Source organism: Trifolium pratense, linkage group LG6 (genome assembly GCF_020283565.1).
Source record: "Trifolium pratense cultivar HEN17-A07 linkage group LG6, ARS_RC_1.1, whole genome shotgun sequence".
Lineage (NCBI taxonomy): Eukaryota > Viridiplantae > Streptophyta > Magnoliopsida > Fabales > Fabaceae > Trifolium > Trifolium pratense.
This window is the reverse complement of record NC_060064.1, coordinates 4,252,721-4,272,906: the sequence shown is the minus strand read 5'-3', so window position 1 is coordinate 4,272,906 and position 20,186 is coordinate 4,252,721. Positions and strand designations below refer to the sequence as shown.

Here is a 20,186-nt window from a genome sequence, read left to right as displayed (position 1 = left end):
GTTTAAAGCCAAAGTAATATTCTTCGACTTTAACCACCTATAAGAAAATAACTTGATCTTGTCCAATAACTGATGTGAAGTGCTAGTTGAGCCTCTGAACAATCTGTGGTTTCTTTCCGTCCATATAACCCAAACGCTGACAAGCCAAACGAGCTGCAAAAAAGACCAGCGTGCTCGAGATCCACCAGCTGATGATGTAAAATGAACAAAATGATCCCGGATAATACTAAAGTCCGTCAAAGGAATGTCAATCCACGTGCACACTAAAACCCAAAGAGAACCAAAGAAACTGCAAGAGATGAATAAATGATGAGCCGACTCCACCTCCCCATTACTATTTTGGAGGCAAGATTTATTACACTTTCAAATTATGTGACTAAAGAGAGCTCTTATTAAATAGTATCACTTCTCTAGTTATTCTAGGTTGAAAATGAATTTGACTAATTTTCTCACCAAACAATAAGCTAATTAATGATTGAAATATCAATAGGATTGAGACTTGAAGTTGAGCCAGTTTAAAATTAATTGTGATGCTAAACCGACATGTATGATTAAAAATTCAATGAATAAGGTTTATTTGGAGATAAAAGAAGTCATTTATTCATTCTTATAATACTTGTAGTACTTTTGGTTGGGATTATTGCTTCAATTGGCATTCTAATGAAATTATGAGAGTAGATAAGTTTAGAGAGTCAAAAAACAATATTATAATTTCAATTATTGTGTGTAGTGTGTACTTGTGTTTTTGTGTGTAATTCTAATTTGTTGTTTTACCAAGAATTTATGTACCAAATATTAGAATCTATTATATAGTATGTACCTTAGAAGATAAAGGATTGTGGTTTGTCCTTCATAGCCAAAAAATAGTATATCAGCTCAACATGGTTTCCTTTTCTTCCCCTTCAACATTAGGCCCTAATTATAATTAAATTTGAGTTGGTTATAACTTAACACTATATAGTTAGTTTATTTATACGTCTCACTTATAAACACATTTTTAAACCATATCTCATCTAACGCATGACTCTCAAATTTAGTTATTGGCCTTGATTGCTATATTGTTTGCCACTGCCAGAGATGATTATCACTTTCTCTCTTAATATTTCATACCTATAAAATACTTGGTACTTAAATTCTTCTAGAGTTGTAGGATAATTTCTGCATGGAAGATCTTTAACATGCCTACCTAACAATCTATTATATTGACTTATTGTTTCAATAGGGGCCAAAAATAAAGTTGAAAAAAGTAAATAACACAGTGAAAATTTGGAGCATTGCATTGCGGAGCTTTGCTTTACTTTTGTAAACAATTTGGATCACTAAAGTCACAGTCACAGAAGCAGAAGATGAAAAGTAAATAACACAGTGAAAATTTGAGAGGTCCACAGTAAAACAGTATAGGAATAGTACGTTCTGATCAAACACTTACTTTGACACTCTCTTACACGCACACTTCTATTAGATGATATCATGTGAGTTCTGGCCAATTTATGTGGATTCATTTTCAAAGTGATGGAACCCACATGAATTTCACCTAATAAGAGCGTGAATGTTGAAAAGTGAATATTAAAGTGAGTGTTCCTTACACACTACACTGCTATATATATCGTTGTCATAGTCCCTACCACAACAGTGTGATTATTACCGCCTATGTTGCCGAGTGATGTAACAAACGACTTCCTCTCAACCCACAAAGATAGAATTTTCGCCTTTGTGTCTCCTTCAAAGTCTTTGCTGATGATACAACTGGTGTCAAATTCTCCATGTCACAAGTCTCAATTGTTTGTGAAGTCTCATAAGCAGCAGCATTATTGTTGGCGTGTTTGTCAAGCCATGTTATGATGTCTTCAAAGACTTTTTCAATGTTGTCATCAGGCTCACCGGATGTTAAACCATGCCACATACCAGGGTACAATTTAACTGTCTTGTCTTTGCTACTGGCTCTCTCATATAATGCTCTACTTACTTCTGGATCTGTCACTGTATCTGTTTCTCCATGCATTACAAAAAATGGCATGGTTGCCTGTTCAAAATTCAGCCAAAAAGTAATTACATTTATAAACCAAAAGATACACTTAATTAAGCGCTTATCATTGTAAGTGTTTATGTATAAACTATTTCTGTAACAAAATGATAAAATTGTTCTAATTCAAGTCATAAGTTGATTTCATAAGCTATCATATAAAATTAATGGAGATAAGTTGAAAACAGCTTATAAACATGTTATAAGTTGTTCCTATAAACTCTTCCAGATAGTCTCAAAAGAGCCTATAATAGTAGATAAGTTCAAATAAGTCGGTGTATAAATACTTTAAGTATTATGTTGAATAAAAAATGCATTGATAAACCACCTTGTATAAGGTGTCTTCAAGATTCATGCTGGTTCTTAACATTTCTAGAGCTGTTTTTAACCTGGGTTTGTCCTGGTAAATCAACTTGTTTTTCCTTATCTGCAACCATTGTCAGAGGAAGATACATATCAGATAAATCCAACACTATCCATTAAGTTTCAAGTCATTTTAAGAATGCCTCAATTTTAGAGTATAAACTATAAAGAAACATTACATATTTATAAGAAATTAAGGAGAAAAAACCTTCCTTACCCTTTCTCTTTTGGCTGGATCTTTGAAGGCTAAATTGATGACATCCTTTGTAGGAACAATCTTCCACTTTGGTATGATATCTTCTACTTTAGTCAGTATGTTGATCACAATTTGGTGTGGCTTCACCTTCTCTGATATCTGGCAAAATAATATAATAACTACACAAATTAATCAAGTTTATAGACAATTTGCTCATGTACTATTTGTATGCTACTAATGAATTGATTGATTAATTTTCCTAAACATAAAGTATATGGATTTAATTGATAGGTATTGCTAACTTAAATATGTTTTACGCTGTCAATCAATTGTAATCGCTGAATTTTTTAAAATATGAATTTAATTCATATATACCGTCAGTGTAAAAAAACATTATACACATTGTACGTACCTTACACATGGGTGCGACAAGAACGGCACCGTCCCAAAAAGAAGGGTCTTTTTGATGCAAAAGTAGACTAACTGCTCCACCCATGGACTCTCCATACAAAAACCTAGCCTTTCCCTTATACTCTTCGAGATCTGAAATGAATATGAAAATATGAAAATCATGATGAAACTAGAACGGATTAAAATGTACAATTCAAAGGATATTAGTGAAGAAGGTTTTGAATCCATACCACTAATTGACTTGAAAAAGTCATAACAGTCATTAACAATGTTATTAAACTTCTTAATGTAACAACCAAGGTTTTAAATTGCGGTTGCGGTCGTGGATGCGGTTGCGGTTGCAGGTGTTGCGATTGCGGCTAATGCAAACACTGCGATGCAATTGCGGCCGTTGCAGCGTGAAATAATTTTTTATTCGCACAAACACAAAAAAAGTACTATAATGATTGTAATTCCTTATATATCTTTTACTTATAATTCTATGTCAATTTTAATTCATTTTTAAGACATTGTGTCTTATTTATGAATAATATAACTTGACTCGAATGGAAGAAACATTAACATAAATAACATTCATAATTGTTTATGCAAATCCTAATACAATTAATACATCACAAATAGATAAATGCACTAAGTTGCAATTTTGACTTTGAAAAGCAACATCATATTTGTCTCCATATAAATATATGGTCTTCGCTGCAAAAAAAAAAGAAAGAAAAATTAATAATCAAAATTAATATATGGTCTTCCCATCATAAAAATTAACTGAATCGTTTCTTTTCGCTTTTGCATCAAGTAGAAGTTTCATCATACTTTCCCTAACTAGTCTGTTCACTCTAGCACAAGGTTTGACCTGTCCTGACATATGTGTCGCGGCGCGAAAAATACTCGTCGAGTGTGAACACTCGAAAAGGAACAGAGTCGCCACCGAATTTTATTTATCCCAAAAAAGGAAAGGAAAATATCGAGAAAACCTTGGGGGTAGAGAAAAAAGGGTTCGGGAGTTGGTTATGCGAGGGGAAGGTATTAGCACCCCTCACATCCGTTGTACTCAACGGGAACCTTTTAGAGGGAAATGTTTGTTTGCTTTAATGTGTTTTTTAATGTTTGCTTGATTACTCGTTTCTTGCTTCATCGATAGAAAAAGTTTGTTTTTATTATTATTTATGTTATTATGAATGCGGGGAAAAAGGTTTTGTTTTTTATTATGGTGCCCGACAAGATGTTGAATCCTGCTCCTACGTATTCCCAGGTGCAATGGGAAAATCAGGGTTTCGTAGTTCAGGGTAAAAAATGTTTGTGGGTTGGTTGCTTTTAGACGCATGACGTCTAAGTCGCATTCTCGTAGTTAGACGCTGCTTGTATGCTCGCACTTCGGAGGCTTAAGCGTGGTTTGTATTACGGAGAAGGTCGCATTCTCGTATTTAAACGCTGCTTGTATGCTCGCACGGCGGAGGCTTAAGCGTTGTTTGTGTTACGGAGAAAGGACAAAAACGTCACCCGTTTTGTGAAAAGGGTTTTACTTTTACTGCGCGCGTGGGCAGAGAAAAGGTTTGAGTGTGTTGTGTTGATTTTAGGAGTTTTAATGAAAACGTCCGAGAATGAGGATAATCCGAGTCACGAGCCATACGTCAGGGCCTCGAATTATCCGGGGAAGAAAGCCATACGTCAGACTAACCCCTTTTCACTCTAATTATGCTTAAGTTCTTTTATTTGATTTAAGAAAATCAAAAGGAAAGATAAAGCGGATGATGAAGTGTTTTAATGTTTTTTTGGCGTTGGGGAATGAGAATGATTCAAGTCACGAGCCATACGTCAGGGTCTCGAATCATTCAGAGAAAGAAAGCCATACGTCAGACTAACCCTTTTTCATTCCAATTATGATTTGATTATGGGGTTTTTCAAGTAAAGAAGTGTTTTTGAGAAACAAACTTCAGATGAAAGTATTAAGTCAAGTAAACAATCCAAACATTGCATATGAACTTATTAAAATAAGCTTGAGAGGTTTTGATTAATTAATCACTTAACTAATAATCACTTATTTAAGTGTTTAACCATTTAAGCACTTAGTAACTTAAACACTTTTAATCAAACAACTTAAAATGGTTACTCACCTAATCAAGTGTTTAATTAATTGACTAATTAATCAACAACTCAAATAATCATTTCCAAATGATAAGCACTTATCTAAATAAGCACTTATGTGAATAAGCTCTTATTTGAATAAGCACTTATATAAATAAGCACTAAAAAATAAGCAAAACGTAACTGGGGGTGCGAAAATGGGTTCTGGGGGGTGAAGCAATAGCAATCTGCAATACCAGGCCCAGCCCAATCTCTAATTCGTCCAAACAAAAAATAAGCAGAAAAATAATCCAGTGTGGCATGATAACAGAGGTGCACAGTAGACGTCATGGATCTGAGCCTTTTGATTAAATCATGTGGCTGTGATTTAAAAATCACATAACAGATCTCAGCCCTTGGATCTTTAAAATAAAATCAAACGGTTATGTTTTAAAATAAAGGGGGAGCCAATGACGTGCTGACACGTCATCGTCTTCAACCCCATCTCCTTCAACCTCACGATGAAGAACAAAAAGAAGCCATTGAAGCTTCATTGAAGCTCTCGGCTCCAACACAACATCATCAATTCTTCGTCAAAAATTTAAAAATAATACATCGGTTTGCTCGGTTTTTCACGTAGATCATGAATATAAACTTATATTTTTTAAAAGATGTTTATATCTCAAAAAAAGTTCGAAACTTTTAAACCCCAAAAATTTGAAAATCTACATTTGTGCGATTTAGACAAAATTAAAGGTTGGAAAAGCTTCAGTGGGTACTCATGAGTAAAAAACGTTTAGAAACTAACTTGTTTTGAAGCTTGCTTAGATGAGTTAGAACTCACTCTTTTCTTTGCAATTTTGGAGTTTGAGTAAGCTTCTCTCAACGGTTTTCCTTCGTTTTTTCCTTGTGTGCTTCGCTACTGGTATGTGTTAGAAGGGATTAGTGAAAGAAAATTGAAGTTTAGAAGGTGTTTGGTGTGATTTCGAAAAATGAAAAAAATGATGAAAAAATGTGTTTTTTTGGTTTTTTTTCTTCTCTGAATTTCTCCTCCCCATTTTTTTCTCTGGCTCCTGTTATATATACCCAAAAATTAGGGTTTGTTGCTGATGGAAAGACAAAATTGAGAGTTAGAGAGATTGTGACATGAGGTGGTGATGCAGGTTGCAGGTTTTAACTTTTCCTTTTGTTTCTGTGGTATTGCAGGAAGAGAAAGAGAAGAAAGGAAAGAAAAATTTCTGGGCTGGAAAAAAGCGTCCCTGACCTTTGCTGCTCCTGGACACTTTGACTTTTTTTTTTTGATTTTTTAATAAAATAAAAAAAAACAATAATAAATATTAATAAATAATAATAATAATAATAATAATAATAATAATAATAATAATAATAGAAAATAAGTGATGAAAATTAATTTTTTTTAAAAAAAGGGTAGGACAAAATTAGGGTATGACAGCTGCCCCTATTTAATTATCTTGGACCCATGAATGTGTATGACATTTGTCTTCATATTCTTGTGGTGCAAGGTAATTAAATACAAATGCCCTAATTTTGCTCCAAGGAGAAAAGTGAGTTCAAAGATGATAGGGAATGAGATCCACTTCCCTTGAAAGCTGGATACCAAAGGTAGAAATGATTCTGATTTTATTCAGCCGCCCACACTGAAGGTCAATACTCTGATCCATGATTCGATCTTATTCAGCCGCCCACACTGAAGGTCAATACTTGGTTTGATCTTATTCAGCCGCCCACACTGAAGGTCAATCTTTGAAAGTGATTTTATCCAGCCGCCCACACTGAAGGTCAATCCTCTTTTGATCTTATTCAGCCGCTCACACTGAAGGTCAATCTTCTGTTTTGATCTTATCCAGCCGCCCACACTGAAGGTCGATCTTGGTTTGATCTTATTCAGCCGCCCTCACTGAAGGTCAATCCCTTTTGATCTTATTCAGCCGCCCGCACTGAAGGTCAATCTTCTGTTTTGATTTTATCCAGCCGCCCACACTGAAGGTCAATCCACTTTTGATCTTATTCAGCCGCCCACGCTGAAGGTCGATCTCTTTTGATCTTATTCAGCCGCCCACACTGAAGGTCAATCCTTGGTTTGATCTTATTCAGCCGCCCTCACTGAAGGTCAATCCCTTTTGATCTTATTCAGCCGCCCACACTGAAGGTCAATCTTCTGTTTTGATTTTATCCAGCCGCCCACACTGAAGGTCAATCCACTTTTGATCTTATTCAGCCGCCCACACTGAAGGTCAATCTCTTTTTTATCTTATCCAGCCGCCCACACTGAAGGTCGATCTTGAGGTGAAGAGATGCTCTTCTATGAGATCCTGCTGGGGATGTCCTTTTAAGATATCTTGCCTGAGGATTCTACAAAAGACTTGCTGGGGAGAAAGCTGGACATCTTTCAATTCAGACTTGCTGGGGAAAAGGTGACTCCACCTTGCTCGTGCTTGAAGACTGAAGGTTGTACTCTGCGGGGAGAAACCTTTGAATATGCTTTTATGCATGCATGCTTTGGATGATGCAATGATTGTTTATGCATATTTTAATGCCTAAAGATACAAAGTTAATGCACATGAATTTTTCGATTCATGATATGCACAAGATGCATGAATGCATGAAGTGAAATGCATGATTAGTGCATGTGATGACCGTATTGGTTGAGTAGGTTCAGCAAAGTCGATATTTGGAGTGCTAGTAAATATGGGATTTTGATGGGTGCCAATAACGATTGGACTTAGAGTGGGTACCAATAACAATTGGATTTTGGGTGTGCCAATGACGATTGGACTTTTGAGTGGGTGCCAATAACGATTGGGCTTTGAGTTGGTGCCAATAACGATTGGACTTTTTGCTGGGTACCAATAACAATTGGATTTTGGGTGTGCCAATGACGATTGGACTTTTGCTGGGTACCAATAATAATTGGATTTTGGGTGTGCCAATGACGATTGGACTTTTGAGTGGGTGCCAATAACGATTGGGCTTTGATTTGGTACCAATAACAATTGGATTTTTGAGGTGCGCCAATAACAATTGGACTTTTGCTTGAGGATACTTGTTTTGCTGTTTAGTCTCGAGGTTATTGAGTTTGTGGTATGGGGCATATGATTAATGCGTGATGTCGATTTGCTAGAATGAAATGACATGATTAATGCATGAAGATGGTTAATGCCATGATTTTCATGTTACTATGAATGCCCCTGTAGTGGGTGAGGATTGGTTTAGAACCGGTGAATGTTCAAGGCTTTTTGTAGAAATGTGGCCTGATGTTGTGTCAACATAATCCCGACGCCAATTCCGGACTCAACAGTTGTGGATGTATGCTAGATTTGGCTTGGCCGCCTTGAAGGTATGAGGAGGAGTTGCCCCTGTGTAACCTGTCTTGCCACCGTCAATTGGGTCTTTGAAGTGATTAGTCAACTTACTAACATTGGTGCCCCTTTTCTAGGAGGTATGTCTTTGATCAAACTGGTGTTTGGAGTTGCAACCCCGATTGACCCATTCTTGAAATGTTCTTGGCCGGACCAACGAGATCTTCAGGTGCCCCTAGTCACAAGGGTTCACTCTTGATTGTCAGGATCCTAAGGTGGTTTGCCCCTAATTAGGAACATCTTGAGCTAGTTTGTTAGGTCTTGAACACCTGGGTTTTGATGCAGCTTCCATGATATGGTCTTGAGCATTTTTTCCGTACTGAATGACTCTTCTAGGGAATGTCCCTCTTGGTTAATTGAAGTTCCGAGATAGTTGCCCCAGATTGGACCAAATTTCTTGATGATCACTTGGTGACTGCTCATAGCTGAAACTTCCTTTTTGTTAAGTGCTGATTTGCAGATAAACCTGTCTATTCAAAATTGTAATTCTAATGCAATGTGCATGCTAGTTTTGAAATTAAGATTGAGATGAGATTGATAGATGTTGTGAAAGAGGGTGCGAGAATATGATATCAACACTGATGATCAACAAAAAGATATTGGGAGTCAGGTTAACGCAACCTTGCTACTGTATGCTTTCAAAATAAACCTTGATTCAATTAGGTCTTTTGAGGGTTGTAACGTGGCCTGGTTCACTGTTTCTGAATAAAAGGATATGAGGCTCAAAATTGTATTTTAAACCCAACCCATTCTCCTTGATGTTCTTCAGTCCTACGTTCAATTAATTCAACCTATGCTCTCAAGTTCCAAGAGATTTTGGAAACGTGATGGTGAGGATACGATGGCTTATAGGTCAGTGATGCTCTTTGACGTGACAGTCACTTACTTTTTGTTTTGGTCACATGATTTTGACTTCATTGGTGACACTCTTTTTTGTTTGTAATCCCTAATTTTTGCCTGGACTATTTTTGAGTTTTTAATCCACCGGGATGCCCTAATTTTTGCCTAAGTCATTTTGAGTTTTGACTTAGCGGGCTTTTCTTTCTTCTTTTTGTTGGAGAATTGTGACTGCCTTGATAAAGGTCGATGAAAACAAATTCTCTTTTTGACTCTCTTTTATTTCCTTGAGATTGTGTGATGTGTTCAAGGAAGGAAATGTGATTGATCCTCGAATGAGATGTTCTTCTCTTGAAACTCGAACGCATGGTTGAATTAACTGAACACTACCCTGCCCCGGGTTAAAAATGCGGGTTTTTTCGTATAGAAAAGAAACACCAACTTCTAGGCTCAACAGGGGTGACTACGGATTATCTTCCTTATTTCTCCGGTGTTTGAGGATTGAAACAATGCCTTACATCATCAGCAAAGTTTTATCCGAAAGCATACTGTAGCAATTTTGGTTATTTCGTTTTACATCATCCTCCCTCCAATCTTTATTCAAACAGATTTGATAATGAAAGAAATGAAATGAGTGAAATATATAATTATTGCTTTTGTGGAGAAGAAGAAAAAAGTGAATGAACATGAAAAGATTAATTCAAAACATGCATTATTATTCCATTTTTGATTACTATTGCGAATAAACAAGTTTAAACACAAATCAAACTCTTGCAAATAGGAGAATTACAAACATGAGAACAGTCTAACGATAATTAGCCCTTAAGCTTGTCAACTGGCATCCATAGATGGGTCCGCATGGCCGGGCAACGGATTGTCTTGTATGTTTGGCTCTCCCTCTTTGAAGGTCAACAATTTCTTAGTCACCAGATCTTGAACCTTGTTCTTGAAGGACTGACAGTTATCTACCGAATGACCTTCTGTCCCAGCATGATATTCGCACTTGGCTTGAGGATTGTACCACGCAGGGAATGGCGCGGTTCTTGGCTTTGTGGCCCTTGGGGTTACCATCCCATTGTGCACCAAATATGGTAAGAGCTGGCTGTAAGGCATTGGGATTGGCTTAAGAACTCTCCCCTTGTGAGTAACAACATTGGTTTCCCCCTCTTCTTTCTTGACGAAACTGTTTGCAGGCTCCTTCGAGGTATTATGGTTACCCAAATTGGTTTGGATCTTACCGCTCTTAATCCCGATTTCAATCCTCTCTCCTATCTTCACCAGATCTGAAAAGTTAGACGAAACACTTCCGACCATTCTTTCAAAATATGCCCCTTGCAAAGTGTTAGTGAATATGTCCACTAGTTCAGCTTCTAAGAGTGGAGGACGTACTTGCGCAGCCAATTCTCTCCAACGTTGAGCATAAACCCTGAACGGCTCACCCTCCTTTTGGGACATGTTTTGTAACTGAGTACGATCCGGAGCCATGTCAATGTTGTATTGGTACTGTTTAATGAAAGCATTTGCCAAATCTCGCCATGACAGGATTCGGTTCCCTTCCAGCTGCATGTACCAGTTGAGTGATGCCCCGGTGAGGCTATCTTGGAAGCAATGCATCATGAGCTTGTCGTCACTAGCAAAGGAGGCCATCTTCCGGCTATACATAATCAGATGATTCTTTGGACAGCTGATGCCTTTATACTTCTCAAAGTCAGGGACCTTAAATTTTGGCGGGAGCACCAAGTCTGGAACTAGACACATATTGGCAAAGTCTAGGGAATCACCTCCTTCCATCATACTTAGACGGTCTTCAATAGCCTTGAATTTCTGATGAGCTTCCTCCAGCTGAGGAACATTAGAATTAACCTTTGGCACATCATCAAATAACCCTGGACTCTGATAAGCATTTCTGGGATCATCCAGATTCTCTTGTTGTGAAACAAAACCTTGTTGGTTCAGAGGGACCCTAGTCTGGGTATTCTGAGGAGACTGTTGAATTTCAGCCTGATTCTGAGGAGTATGCCCAACGGGTAAACCAAAAGTTGGACAAACTGTGTTTACTGCTGAAGTTCCTCCTTGGGGTGCAGGAACCGATGTTTCAACCACAACTGGTTGTGCTGGTTTATTCAGATTAATCAACAACTCAAGAGCCTTGTCCAACTTTTCAGTCAATTGTGCCACCTCGCCTTTCAAGGCATCGTGCTGGTCTTGCCAATTCTCCATGACTTGTTTGGTGACGTTTCTTGTCCAATACTGGCGTCGGGAATATGACTGGTTATAGAACGAATGGAATGAGATGCAATTTATGAATGAAAATGCATGCAAAATTCTTTATTTCTTTTTTTTAGCCATTTTAGTTTAAGGGAATCGTAGACACATAGTTATCATAAGTGTTTCGGGATATAAGAAAAATTCAAACTTTTACTTCCCATGATTTAAAAACCTTATGCTTATGTAACTAGTGTCTATTTAGTTCCTTGAAAACCAAAATGTATATGTATGACTATTGTCATGAATGCATGGATGAAAATATTATGTCATGTAGTAGATCGGGCGAACCAGAACATATTAGGTGTAAATTTGGAAGGCCAACGGCTCAGAGTTACCTGCAACCCATCCCATTCTCACATGTTTGTTCTAGGTTTAACACGGGTTCTAGAATCATAGATAAATCTCATCTACAAAGGTTCCTAGTAACACGTTTTGGGTTCTAGGTTAATTAAAAAGGTTCCTAGAGTCACGGACCCCACAAGAAAACATCGGTCCTGCGAGCCATACGTCAGGAGAACCGACATCGTCAAGAGAATCTACTCTAGGTGGGGTATCATGCCAACCTTACGAGCCATACGTCAGGAAGGTCAACAATGATCCACCGTTATGTCCTAAGTTTTCCTCAAGTCCGGGTGTAGGACTTTTCACTCAATAACCGGTAACCGGCCCAAGTGGGCAAAAGGAAAAAGAAAGGAGATGAAGAAGAAGAGAGAAATATAGCAGATAATATTCAAGCAAGCATGCAATATAATATTAAAAGCAGTAAAGAAAAAGCAAATATGTAAATAACATACACATTAAGGCAAACAAGCGAAAACCCCACTAAATTAGGCTTAACTCTCAAAAGGTTTAGTATTCCCCAGCGGAGTCGCCAGCTGTCGCGGCGCGAAAAATACTCGTCGAGTGTGAACACTCGAAAAGGAACAGAGTCGCCACCGAATTTTATTTATCCCAAAAAAGGAAAGGAAAATATCGAGAAAACCTTGGGGGTAGAGAAAAAAGGGTTCGGGAGTTGGTTATGCGAGGGGAAGGTATTAGCACCCCTCACATCCGTTGTACTCAACGGGAACCTTTTAGAGGGAAATGTTTGTTTGCTTTAATGTGTTTTTTAATGTTTGCTTGATTACTCGTTTCTTGCTTCATCGATAGAAAAAGTTTGTTTTTATTATTATTTATGTTATTATGAATGCGGGGAAAAAGGTTTTGTTTTTTATTATGGTGCCCGACAAGATGTTGAATCCTGCTCCTACGTATTCCCAGGTGCAATGGGAAAATCAGGGTTTCGTAGTTCAGGGTAAAAAATGTTTGTGGGTTGGTTGCTTTTAGACGCATGACGTCTAAGTCGCATTCTCGTAGTTAGACGCTGCTTGTATGCTCGCACTTCGGAGGCTTAAGCGTGGTTTGTATTACGGAGAAGGTCGCATTCTCGTATTTAAACGCTGCTTGTATGCTCGCACGGCGGAGGCTTAAGCGTTGTTTGTGTTACGGAGAAAGGACAAAAACGTCACCCGTTTTGTGAAAAGGGTTTTACTTTTACTGCGCGCGTGGGCAGAGAAAAGGTTTGAGTGTGTTGTGTTGATTTTAGGAGTTTTAATGAAAACGTCCGAGAATGAGGATAATCCGAGTCACGAGCCATACGTCAGGGCCTCGAATTATCCGGGGAAGAAAGCCATACGTCAGACTAACCCCTTTTCACTCTAATTATGCTTAAGTTCTTTTATTTGATTTAAGAAAATCAAAAGGAAAGATAAAGCGGATGATGAAGTGTTTTAATGTTTTTTTGGCGTTGGGGAATGAGAATGATTCAAGTCACGAGCCATACGTCAGGGTCTCGAATCATTCAGAGAAAGAAAGCCATACGTCAGACTAACCCTTTTTCATTCCAATTATGATTTGATTATGGGGTTTTTCAAGTAAAGAAGTGTTTTTGAGAAACAAACTTCAGATGAAAGTATTAAGTCAAGTAAACAATCCAAACATTGCATATGAACTTATTAAAATAAGCTTGAGAGGTTTTGATTAATTAATCACTTAACTAATAATCACTTATTTAAGTGTTTAACCATTTAAGCACTTAGTAACTTAAACACTTTTAATCAAACAACTTAAAATGGTTACTCACCTAATCAAGTGTTTAATTAATTGACTAATTAATCAACAACTCAAATAATCATTTCCAAATGATAAGCACTTATCTAAATAAGCACTTATGTGAATAAGCTCTTATTTGAATAAGCACTTATATAAATAAGCACTAAAAAATAAGCAAAACGTAACTGGGGGTGCGAAAATGGGTTCTGGGGGGTGAAGCAATAGCAATCTGCAATACCAGGCCCAGCCCAATCTCTAATTCGTCCAAACAAAAAATAAGCAGAAAAATAATCCAGTGTGGCATGATAACAGAGGTGCACAGTAGACGTCATGGATCTGAGCCTTTTGATTAAATCATGTGGCTGTGATTTAAAAATCACATAACAGATCTCAGCCCTTGGATCTTTAAAATAAAATCAAACGGTTATGTTTTAAAATAAAGGGGGAGCCAATGACGTGCTGACACGTCATCGTCTTCAACCCCATCTCCTTCAACCTCACGATGAAGAACAAAAAGAAGCCATTGAAGCTTCATTGAAGCTCTCGGCTCCAACACAACATCATCAATTCTTCGTCAAAAATTTAAAAATAATACATCGGTTTGCTCGGTTTTTCACGTAGATCATGAATATAAACTTATATTTTTTAAAAGATGTTTATATCTCAAAAAAAGTTCGAAACTTTTAAACCCCAAAAATTTGAAAATCTACATTTGTGCGATTTAGACAAAATTAAAGGTTGGAAAAGCTTCAGTGGGTACTCATGAGTAAAAAACGTTTAGAAACTAACTTGTTTTGAAGCTTGCTTAGATGAGTTAGAACTCACTCTTTTCTTTGCAATTTTGGAGTTTGAGTAAGCTTCTCTCAACGGTTTTCCTTCGTTTTTTCCTTGTGTGCTTCGCTACTGGTATGTGTTAGAAGGGATTAGTGAAAGAAAATTGAAGTTTAGAAGGTGTTTGGTGTGATTTCGAAAAATGAAAAAAATGATGAAAAAATGTGTTTTTTTGGTTTTTTTTCTTCTCTGAATTTCTCCTCCCCATTTTTTTCTCTGGCTCCTGTTATATATACCCAAAAATTAGGGTTTGTTGCTGATGGAAAGACAAAATTGAGAGTTAGAGAGATTGTGACATGAGGTGGTGATGCAGGTTGCAGGTTTTAACTTTTCCTTTTGTTTCTGTGGTATTGCAGGAAGAGAAAGAGAAGAAAGGAAAGAAAAATTTCTGGGCTGGAAAAAAGCGTCCCTGACCTTTGCTGCTCCTGGACACTTTGACTTTTTTTTTTTGATTTTTTAATAAAATAAAAAAAAACAATAATAAATATTAATAAATAATAATAATAATAATAATAATAATAATAATAATAATAGAAAATAAGTGATGAAAATTAATTTTTTTTAAAAAAAGGGTAGGACAAAATTAGGGTATGACAATATGTGCTAAATGTTGCTTCAATCTCGTAATGCCACCTTTTATTATTTCTGTACAAAGTTTACAACGAACATTGTTTCTATTTCCAGGCACCGGTGTTCCAAAGTGCCATCCAATATCATCACTTGGAGCACCCTCTAATCTTTTTGTAGGAAATTCTTCTCTTGGCGGCATTGTGTATATTTAATCGTACCTATTAAATTAAATATAATAATAAATAAATGTCAATCAATAACATAAACTAACTAATAATTATTTACAAATTAAAATATAAACTAACAAAATATTTTTTTTTTTGTTTACAACTAACACAATAATTTTTTTTACTTACAAAAAAAAAACACAACAATTATTTTTTACACTAACAATGTATCAAAATTAATTTCATTTATCTAAATAGTAAATAAAAAAGTTAACATAAATATCACTTACTATATAAAAAATAAATCTATTTTTTGACAAAAAAATAAAATAAATCTACAATAAAATTAGAAAGAAATAAAAAAATACCCCACTACCAATTTTTTCTCCACTTCCATTCTTCCCCCCACTATATTTTCATTTTCCCCCCAATTTTTTCTCCACTTCCATTCTTCCCCCACTAAAATAAAATAAAATAGTTATAATTATAATTATTATAATAATTAAACAATAAAGTATAAACACCACCGCTCTTTAACAAAAAAAGATCTCATTACCGTAAAAAAAAAACAGATCTCATTCTCTCTGTTCTTCAACCTCCTCACAGATCTTCTCTTCTCTCTTTCTGTTCTTCAACCTCACAGATCTTCTCTTCACTCTTACCCACTCACAAACACCCAAAGAAACACAAAACTCTATAGCCCCAAAATACACACGGTGGCAAATTAACCAAAGTTAAAATCAAACTTACAAACAAAACCCAAAAAGCCAGAAACAAGGAAAGAACAAAACATGAATGAGTAGTTAACAATAACATACCTTGAGAGAGAGCAGATCAGGCCGATTGGAATCCGGGGGACTGTATGTTACGGTGAGGTTTCGGTGTGGAGTTTTGTGATTCGGTTTCCTGCAGCCTGCAGCCTGCGTTTTTGGTCTTGTTCTTCTGTTTCTTTGCAGCCTGCGTTTTTGGTGTCCTGATTCTAAAATGAATGGAATTGACATAAAGGAAAAAGAAAAAGTAAGTTACTTTGAATTTTCAAGATTCTGATTCTCTGAAAAAATTGCTTTTTTTTTTTGTTTTATTGCTTTTTTTCCTGTTTTCTGAAATTGAGATTCTCTGTTTTCCTTGATTTGGACTGTTGCGGTCAAAACGCCGTTGCGTTGCGGTTGCGTTGCGGCATCACGCGCGATTTGAGTTCACACCGCAATTGCGGTCTGATGCGGTTGCAGTGCCTACCGCATCTGCAATATTGCGGCCGCATCAGGTGATGCGGTCCGCAATTTAAAACCCTGGTAACAACGAACACCTTCAGAACGTCCATGTCCTTCATAATCAATACCATACACAGCATATTTGGCACAAGCTAGCCTTACTCCACATTCTGCAGGGCACTCATCATGCTATCAAAATTAGCTACATATGTTTTATTTATCATCTACTATAGTATACTCCATATTAGATTAGAGATGTACAAAATTATTAGATTATGAGATAGTTAATTACTAGTTAGTACTCTACCAAAATAATAATAATAATAATAATTACTAGTTAGTAGTTTATTTTATTACATTGAGCAGATAATCGAACTCAGTACTTCATGCATATTACTCAAACTTCTCACGACTAGACTAAACATAGTAACTTAATTACTATTAGTTAGTAGTTTTAATTAGTTGATCTGTATAAAAGTTTGACGGCTTACATGATCAATCTCACGCAATAAAATATTGGAATAGAATTCTACGCAGCAGTAATTACGTTAACACAGTAGTAACTAATTAGGACGGTTCGATTAGAAATTAACTGTTGAAATTTTAAACTGCTAAAATTATAGAAATCTGTACTTCTTAATTAGAGCTGTCAGATTATAGAAATATGTGTTGCATTGCATCATCCTTTAGTTTACTCTTCAACTGTACCCTTCCGTGGGGCACTGCCCCTTTTGTACATAAAAAGAACTGTACCCTTCTGTAACAAAAGACCATGCCAACCAACTAGTAACTCATTAATTATAGATACATCTGGATTTCCCAGGTTTCATTTTTGAGGACTGACCAAGTGTAACAAGATCAAAGGGACATTGACAGTCTACATTTTTGGTACATAGTTAGTACTACAGTACATTATAGTAAAAAAGTTTGACTTTATTTATAGTACAATACTCATTTCTTTGTTTTATTAAGGAAATATAGAAATATTTTTTTGGAAGTTGAATATTTTTCAACTCTACTAAGGTTTAGCACAATCACCAAGACTTGGTCAAAAGACGGTATGACTTGATAATTAGGCCTTATGATCATGATCAATGTTTATGGCATCACTAGCTTTAGAGAATGAAGAATGCACACATCATTGGGAGAGAAACTACGCATCGTCAATGAGGTTATTAGATATTCGTAAAGTGGAATGTCTCGCTCTCAACCAAACATGAGGTGTACCGATCATTCATAAAGGGAGGAGTTTTACACATTACACATACAAATAGTTAGATGAAACAAAAGTTTTGTGGGTTGTGTGTAAAACTCCATAGCAAACACTATTAAACTGATGAAATAAATTTTTTTAAATAAAAAATTGCTTGAAAAAATCTAAAATAAACACACCCTAAATTACTTGAAAAGAAGGAAAAAAATTTAGTAATTTGTTGAACATATACGTCTATACGCAAGTACTAGTAGTAGCAAATTATACTTTTAGTTACTACTATAAATTATTATTTTTTCTTGTTTTGACTATAAATTAAGTATATTTTTAGTTATAAGTTTGTTGAGCAGTTTGAGCTAATCAAGAGCACTTGGTGGGAATGATGTTATTGTAGGGATAGAGAAAAAAAATTGTATACCATTTCCAGAGCAGTGGCTTAGCCCACTTTTTTTTTAATCACATAGCCCACTTTTTTGCTTACACAGAATTTCATCTTTGTGGTTACTGATTATAACGTGTAAACACTCATACTAGTGCATTCATTATTTTATTCTTAATTTTAGTACGTGTAAACACCTCAAAATGCCAAGTTTTTAAATGATGAAGGAAGTAGCAAAATTCGTCACCTAATTGGTCAAAAGAAATAATTCTTCACCTAATTAGTTATTAGTGCACACCAGATTGGCAACATCCATTATGGCGTTAGAGTATAAAATAAAAATATTTAGACCTACTAATACACTATTAATTCTTAAAAAAATAATTATGCCATTTTTTGAACAACAAAAAATAATAATTATGCCATCTAAGAGTTAAAGGTTGTAGTTTTACTCCTGCGAGCTTTCAATTTTGCATTTTAAACATTTTCTTAGTCCACTAAAGTAAAGTAAAGACAATATTTTAGAAAAAATTGCTTTTATACGTTATCATCAACGTCACTTATTTTTATGCAGGTGTGCAAAAAGAAGAAAGAAAAAGAAAAAATACAAAAGAATTGATGAAAACAAATAAGAGACGAAAGATAAACTAACAGGGTATTGCAAAATTTTATGTAATTATTTAAATATAACGAATTATTTGATAAATTTTAGATAAAAGAGTTTCATGAATATAAAATAAAAATGACAAGGGATCAACTTTAATAGTACATAAAAATATATATAATATTTATTATCACATGGAATACATGATTTAAATAATCATATTTAATAGTACATAGAAAAAATAAGAGATAAATTATTCTTTACAAGATACAGTATGATTGATATACAATGGTTGATGTTATTTGTTATTGAAATGCATGACTAAAGTCATATTTAACTAATGAGAATGAGAGAAATCAAAAAATTGAGTGTGAATTATGTAATTTTCAATTTATTTTTAATTTAATATTAATAATATATTAATTATATTTTTTTATTTTCTTTAATTAATATTCACACGACTTAAATTTCTAAATTAAAAACAAATTTGTGAAAGTTAGGAAGGCAAAAGTGCAATTTAGTCTTTTTAAAAATATGAAATCTGTCAATTAAGAGTCCGTTTGGATTAGCTTATTTTTGAGTTTATACAAACAACTTATGCAATATAAATTAGGTTTTCTGTTATTTTATAAGTTCACACTAGTGAAAATTGTATTTTTTTAAGCTATTTTATCATAAACTATCTTGACAAACTTATAATAATATATAAAATCAGATAAGCTATTTGCATAAGCTCAAAAATAAGTTAATTCAAACATGCCTTAAATCTTTAAAAAAAGCCAGAATACTAATAGTTATAAGGAATAAGGATTGTTACTTAGGAAATCAACAATGAGACGACCATCACATGCCCTTCCAGAAGGAGTTTTGAAGTAGTTCTGTCCATAAGGTAGGACAAGCTGAAACCCCAATCCAACTGAAAGTTCACCTGTGTCCGAATTTGAATCACCCAAGTTGAATACTGCTGGAAAATTAAACTCAGCCGAATTTGCCACTGCCAAACATATAGAAAATAACACAACAATATGAATAATAATAACCATATTATTCTTGGAATTACCCATCATGGCACGTTGTTTGAATTTAATTTTTCAAATCAACTAAGTGGTTGATACGTATCAACTTACTATGATTGGTAAATATATAATTTGATGCATTTTATTAAATATTTATAGTATACTATAAATGAATGAATATGAAGGCCCAATTGGTTGCTTCAAATGGTTAACGTGAAGTTCCAAAGAAAGAAAAGAAAAAATATTTTTAAATACAAGAAAGAACTTGCTTTGAGATGGTGGAAAAGTAACTGAAAGACAAAAGGAAAATGTTACTTCTTGTTTTGAAATAATAATGAATAGATATGTTACTTGTTGGCCTAATTTTTTTTGTTAACCATCCGGTTCTTAGGAAAAGAGATCTATTAATCTGGAGTTCGATCATGAAATAAGTAAAGTCTAACCTATAAATGTGAGTCGTGGAAGACTAGCCCCATATATATTCTCTAAATTAAGTTACATAATTAAGCAGTGATATAAAGAAGTTTGTAGATGCTAAATTATATTTTGTGGTTTTACTTAT

The 20,186-nt window shown here is 35.1% G+C and overlaps 2 protein-coding genes across 2 annotated transcripts; both read right to left on the bottom strand.

Moving 5' to 3' along the window:
• Positions 1 to 1,265: 1,265 nt before the first annotated feature.
• On the bottom strand, positions 1,266 to 19,729 carry LOC123891171 (caffeoylshikimate esterase-like). Its single transcript, XM_045941012.1, has 7 exons — positions 19,426 to 19,729; positions 16,502 to 16,582; positions 3,224 to 3,289; positions 2,995 to 3,125; positions 2,604 to 2,741; positions 2,352 to 2,450; positions 1,266 to 2,023 (listed from the first exon to the last, which is right to left on the bottom strand). Exons 1-7 carry the CDS (start codon positions 19,673 to 19,675, stop codon positions 1,649 to 1,651), a joined length of 1,140 nt encoding a protein of 379 aa, XP_045796968.1. The 5' UTR covers positions 19,676 to 19,729; the 3' UTR covers positions 1,266 to 1,648.
• LOC123891170 lies at positions 9,166 to 14,886 on the bottom strand. The gene is made up of 2 exons (XM_045941011.1): positions 14,423 to 14,886; positions 9,166 to 11,542 (listed from the first exon to the last, which is right to left on the bottom strand). The coding sequence occupies exon 2, from the start codon at positions 11,492 to 11,494 to the stop codon at positions 10,106 to 10,108; it is 1,389 nt and encodes a 462-aa protein (XP_045796967.1). The 5' UTR covers positions 11,495 to 11,542; positions 14,423 to 14,886; the 3' UTR covers positions 9,166 to 10,105.
• Positions 19,730 to 20,186: the final 457 nt, after the last annotated feature.

Coding starts and splice junctions, on each gene's coding strand:
- LOC123891171 (XM_045941012.1), bottom strand. CDS start 19,675: ATGATGGGTAATTCCAAGAATAATATGGTTATTATTATTCATATTGTT. Junction 2,742..2,994: donor TTGTCGCACCCATGTGTAAG/GTACGTACAATG, acceptor TTATTTTGCCAG/ATATCAGAGAAGGTGAAGCC. Junction 2,024..2,351: donor TTGAAGACACCTTATACAAG/GTGGTTTATCAA, acceptor AATTTTGAACAG/GCAACCATGCCATTTTTTGT.
- LOC123891170 (XM_045941011.1), bottom strand. CDS start 11,494: ATGGAGAATTGGCAAGACCAGCACGATGCCTTGAAAGGCGAGGTGGCA.